The following is a 6,000-nucleotide window of genomic DNA, read 5'->3' on the forward strand; positions in this document are numbered from 1 at the left end:
TGAACTGTAAAGACGTGTGCTTCCCTTCCCAAACACTAAGGACGGTTCATGCATGTATATTGTGATGACATTTTGGGACGTTTTTTTTCTTCTAAAATTGCGGGACTAGGATCTCCTCGGCAAAAAAAACCGCCAATGACGGATTTCTTGAGTTAGCTTAGATTCATTCTTACTATTTTGAGGAAGTGTATACTGGCTACGGTGTCTTAAGATGGACAAACAGTACTATTGTCACTTTTTTCCCCTCTTTTTTTTTCAAGCAAAGGACTTAAGGAAGTATGCGAGCACTCTAGTTTAGCGCAAACCCGAAGGATGCGGAAGGCTTAAGTGACTAAAATATTATGAAAATGAACAGACCAAAATGAACTGCAAAGCACACTGGGTATTACTATTGGCCTTTTTTTTTTCTGGGGCGGAGCTCATCCAAATAATACTCAGCATGCTTTGCAATTGTTCGTTTTTACATATACATGTATGTTTAGTTCATTCAGCAGACGTTCTTATCACACCGTAGTGCCATCAGACTACTGGTACCAATGCAGGGTGAAAAGGGGGCCACAAAATCATGAATCGCTATTTGAAAAAAAAAAAGAGTATTTTCTATTTCTGAAAATACGAATGACATCTTTCGAAAGTATCCTGTTACAGAATACACTGGAGTGTCGTTCAGGCTGGGGAAATACACATTTACAAAAATACTTAAGTAATTGAAATGGATGTATCAAGTGTAGCCCATCTCTGCCAACGGTAGCATAGGTCCTTAGATCAGACTATCGTAGGCTATACCTCAGAGCCGTTTACTATATAGATACAGTGGGGTCTGAAATTATTGACACGCTTGAATAAGATGAGCACTAATTACCGTATAAACGAAATCATACTTAGCTATATTGTATGCTCCAAAACAATTGGGTAATTATTTTATACAAATACAATTGCTCAGAGAAAAACATTTTGTTTAACAAGTATTTTATTTTGTGGCTAATTTAACATTTTCTTTGTGGATTTTGATGTGTGCTTGGGGTTATTGTCCTGCTGGAAGTCCCACTTGTGGTCATGTTTCAGTCTTCTGTCAGATGCAACCAGGTTTATTGGCTAAATGTCCTGGTTCTGGTCTCATTTCATGATGCTATTGACCAGAGGAAACAAAATATCCCCAGAACATCAAAGATCCACCATCATGTTGTACAGTCGTTTTATTTTCTGCTCGTACATTCTCATTTAGACACTAAACCCACCACTGGTGTGTGGCCAAGGTGCTCTGTGTTCCTGTCACCTGATCAAGCCCCCCTCAGCTCCAATCTAAGAGCCAATAACATTTATCAAACACCATGTATTAATTATTACATTATGGCCAAGGTGCTCTGTGTTCCTGTCATCCAACAAATGTAAACGTTGGGAGTTTGATAAACGTAAATTGCACTTGGATTGTAACCGCTGCTCTGGTCAGAGGACATAGTTTCTCTCCCACTGGTCATGAAGCTCTTGTTAAGGTCAGTGGCCTCATGGAACTCCAACCTCTCTGGCTGTGAAACACGCTGAAAACATCTGATTTTAATTCAAAAAGGGCCGTCTGACTATTGAAAACAGGACGGTTAATCATTTTGACACCTAACTTTTTTGAGAAAAATTTTTTATTACTTGTTTTTAAAGAAAATCTATTTTTCTGAGCGATTTAAAAAAAAAAAGTTAAAAATAATATCTCTTTTTGTTGCATACAATATATCTCAATATTTATTATGTACAGTCACTTTTTTGCACATGTTTATCAAAGGTGTAAATACTTTATGACCACACAGTAAATACCATAGGAATGTTCCGGAACAATATGCAGCCCGACAGACATCGGTCCTTAGACCAGCCACCAAGCCCAACTCGACTCCAAAGGTCAAAGATCTGCGCTCCCTGAAACATAACACAGTAATTATAGTATGATGCCGTCTGAACCATCACAGTACACACAGTTTGTAGTTCTGCTTCCTCCTCTAATCTGAATATAATATAATATTTAGCATTCAGATCATCGTTCTTCTATTGCCTACCGATGGATTTTTAACATGGTCTCACTGCTAAAAGATATATTGTTTTTGGGAATCTCACCCCAGAGCACTGAACAGCACATCTATCGTTGAACAGCAACCCAAATCACCATGTAAGGATGTACTGGTTGTGTGAAAGGTCAGTTCAGGTCAGAATGAGAACGCTAAAGTATTCCCGGAGAAAAGCAAGTTAAAAGGAAATGCATTGTAATGTGGTTCTATTACCTTATAGATGTCAACTGTAGTCCAATACTAGCATAATAAACACATACTCTATACAAACTCCTGGTCTGCTTCTGGATGATGGGAGGAGGAATCTCTATACAAACTCCTGGTCTGCTTCTGGATGATGGGAGGAGGAGTCTCAATACAAACTCCTGGTCTGCTTCTGGATGATGGGAGGAGGAGTCTCAATACAAACTCCTGGTCTGCTTCTGGATGATGGGAGGAGGAGTCTCAATACAAACTCCTGGTCTGCTTCTGGATGATGGGAGGAGTCTCTATACAAACTCCTGGTCTGCTTCTGGATGATGGGAGGAGTCTCAATACAAACTCCTGGTCTGCTTCTGGATGATGGGAGGAGGAGTCTCAATACAAACTCCTGGTCTGCTTCTGGATGATGGGAGGAGGAGTCTCTATACAAACTCCTGGTCTGCTTCTGGATGATGGGAGGAGGAGTCTCAATACAAACTCCTGGTCTGCTTCTGGATGATGGGAGGAGGAGTCTCTATACAAACTCCTGGTCTGCTTCTGGATGATGGGAGGAGGAGTCTCAATACAAACTCCTGGTCTGCTTCTGGATGATGGGAGGAGGAGTCTCAATACAAACTCCTGGTCTGCTTCTGGATGATGGGAGGAGGAGTCTCAATACAAACTCCTGGTCTGCTTCTGGATGATGGGAGGAGTCTCCATACAAACTCCTGGTCTGCTTCTGGATGATGGGAGGAGGAGTCTCAATACAAACTCCTGGTCTGCTTCTGGATGATGGGAGGAGGAGTCTCAATACAAACTCCTGGTCTGCTTCTGGATGATGGGAGGAGGAGTCTCAATACAAACTCCTGGTCTGCTTCTGGATGATGGGAGGAGTCTCAATACAAACTCCTGGTCTGCTTCTGGATGATGGGAGGAGTCTCAATACAAACTCCTGGTCTGCTTCTGGATGATGGGAGGAGTCTCAATACAAACTCCTGGTCTGCTTCTGGATGATGGGAGGAGTCTCAATACAAACTCCTGGTCTGCTTCTGGATGATGGGAGGAGTCTCAATACAAACTCCTGGTCTGCTTCTGGATGATGGGAGGAGTCTCAATACAAACTCCTGGTCTGCTTCTGGATGATGGGAGGAGTCTCAATACAAACTCCTGGTCTGCTTCTGGATGATGGGAGGAGGAGTCTCAATACAAACTCCTGGTCTGCTTCTGGATGATGGGAGGAGGAGTCTCAATACAAACTCCTGGTCTGCTTCTGGATGATGGGAGGAGGAGTCTCAATACAAACTCCTGGTCTGCTTCTGGATGATGGGAGGAGGAGTCTCAATACAAACTCCTGGTCTGCTTCTGGATGATGGGAGGAGGAGTCTCTATACAAACTCCTGGTCTGCTTCTGGATGATGGGAGGAGGAGTCTCTATACAAACTCCTGGTCTGCTTCTGGATGATGGGAGGAGGAGTCTCAATACAAACTCCTGGTCTGCTTCTGGATGATGGGAGGAGGAGTCTCTATACAAACTCCTGGTCTGCTTCTGGATGATGGGAGGAGTCTCAATACAAACTCCTGGTCTGCTTCTGGATGATGGGAGGAGGAGTCTCAATACAAACTCCTGGTCTGCTTCTGGATGATGGGAGGAGGAGTCTCAATACAAACTCCTGGTCTGCTTCTGGATGATGGGAGGAGGAGTCTCAATACAAACTCCTGGTCTGCTTCTGGATGATGGGAGGAGTCTCAATACAAACTCCTGGTCTGCTTCTGGATGATGGGAGGAGGAGTCTCAATACAAACTCCTGGTCTGCTTCTGGATGATGGGAGGAGGAGTCTCAATACAAACTCCTGGTCTGCTTCTGGATGATGGGAGGAGGAGTCTCAATACAAACTCCTGGTCTGCTTCTGGATGATGGGAGGAGTCTCAATACAAACTCCTGGTCTGCTTCTGGATGATGGGAGGAGGAGTCTCAATACAAACTCCTGGTCTGCTTCTGGATGATGGGAGGAGGAGTCTCAATACAAACTCCTGGTCTGCTTCTGGATGATGGGAGGAGTCTCAATACAAACTCCTGGTCTGCTTCTGGATGATGGGAGGAGGAGTCTCAATACAAACTCCTGGTCTGCTTCTGGATGATGGGAGGAGTCTCAATACAAACTCCTGGTCTGCTTCTGGATGATGGGAGGAGTCTCAATACAAACTCCTGGTCTGCTTCTGGATGATGGGAGGAGGAGTCTCAATACAAACTCCTGGTCTGCTTCTGGATGATGGGAGGAGGAGTCTCAATACAAACTCCTGGTCTGCTTCTGGATGATGGGAGGAGGAGTCTCAATACAAACTCCTGGTCTGCTTCTGGATGATGGGAGGAGGAGTCTCAATACAAACTCCTGGTCTGCTTCTGGATGATGGGAGGAGGAGTCTCTGTTCCCTTCGCTTTCTTTTTGACGTATCCTAGCTTTCTCTTTAGGCCTCTTCCTGTTTCTCTTCCTGTTTCCTTTTCCTGTTGAAATGGAGACTCTCTACCCACTATGTTTTCTTCTTTTCATTTACCATGAGTTTGTTGTGTCTTCTTCATTTAATTTAAAGTTCACAAGTTCTACTTTTTTTTTTCAATTCATTTCTCATTTCTGTCGTTCTCATTTGAAGTTTTAGTTCATGAGTTATTTCATTTTACCATAAGTTCATCCCCCCCGTTCACCTTGCCCCCCCCACCCCGGTGCAGATCCCGTCAAGCGGAGAGGGAGCGGGACCAGGCTCGGGAGGATCATAAACTGTTTAAACAGGAGTTTGGAGACAAGATAGACTCTCTACAGCTGGAGGTGGAACGCCTACGGAAACACAGGTAATTATCAGGATCATTTCATTGGATTTATTTACACTGGACATGACAAAAAACGCTACATGGCAAAGATTTTACTGAGTTACACTTCCTATAAGGAAATCAATCCTTTTAAATAAATTAATTGGGTCCTAATCTATGGATTTCACGTGACTGGGAATACAGATATGACTCTGTTGGTCACAGATACCTTTTAAAAAGAAGTAGGGTCGTGGATCAGAAAACCAGTCAGTATCTGGTTGCCTCATGCAGTGTGAAACATCTCCTTCACATAGAGTTGATTTGTGGCCTGTGGAATGTTGTCCCACTCCTCTTCAATGGCTGTCTGGTGTGACCACCGTTTGCCTCATGACATGGGGCTGTGGATTATCCTGCCGAAACATGAGGTGATGGAGGCGGATGAATGGCACAATGGGTGTGGTTACACGGGCTATTTACAGATGGGCTGTGTACAGGTACAGTGATCGGTAAGCTGCTCTGACAGCTGATGCTTAAAGTTAGAGAGGGAGATATGAGTCCAGCTTCAGTGATTTTTGCAGTTCGTTCCAGTCACTGGTAGCAGAGAACTGGAAGGAAAGGCGGCCAAATGAGGCTTTGTTGCGAAATAGGAGAAGCCGGTTCTAGATTTAATTCTGGATTGGAGATGCTTAATGTCAGTTTGCAAGGAGAGTTTACTGTCTAACCAGACACCTTGGTAGTTGTCCACATATTCTAAGTCAGAACCGTCAAGAGTAATGATGCTAGTCGGGCGGGCAAGTGCGGGCAGCGATCGGTTGAAGAGCAGGCATTTAGTTTTACTAGCGTTTAAAGCAGTTGGAGGCCACAGAAGGAGAGTTGTATGGCATTGAAGCTGGTCTGGATGTTAGTTAACACAATGTCCAAAGAAGGGCCAGAAGTATACAGAATGGTGTTGTTTGCGTAGAGGT

The 6,000-nt window shown here is 43.9% G+C and overlaps 1 protein-coding gene across 2 annotated transcripts in view; it reads left to right on the plus strand.

Moving 5' to 3' along the window:
* Positions 1 to 6,000, plus strand: part of LOC118377864 (protein RUFY3-like) — a 56,870-nt gene that overhangs the window by 40,437 nt on the left and 10,433 nt on the right. For both annotated transcript variants that reach the window (XM_052479878.1, XM_052479877.1), the window contains one exon: positions 4,958 to 5,077. In XM_052479878.1, coding sequence (XP_052335838.1) covers positions 4,958 to 5,077 — 120 coding nt within the window. The remainder of the gene's footprint in view (positions 1 to 4,957; positions 5,078 to 6,000) is intronic.

This window comes from Oncorhynchus keta, chromosome 25 (genome assembly GCF_023373465.1).
Source record: "Oncorhynchus keta strain PuntledgeMale-10-30-2019 chromosome 25, Oket_V2, whole genome shotgun sequence".
In the NCBI taxonomy this organism is placed as follows: domain Eukaryota; kingdom Metazoa; phylum Chordata; class Actinopteri; order Salmoniformes; family Salmonidae; genus Oncorhynchus; species Oncorhynchus keta.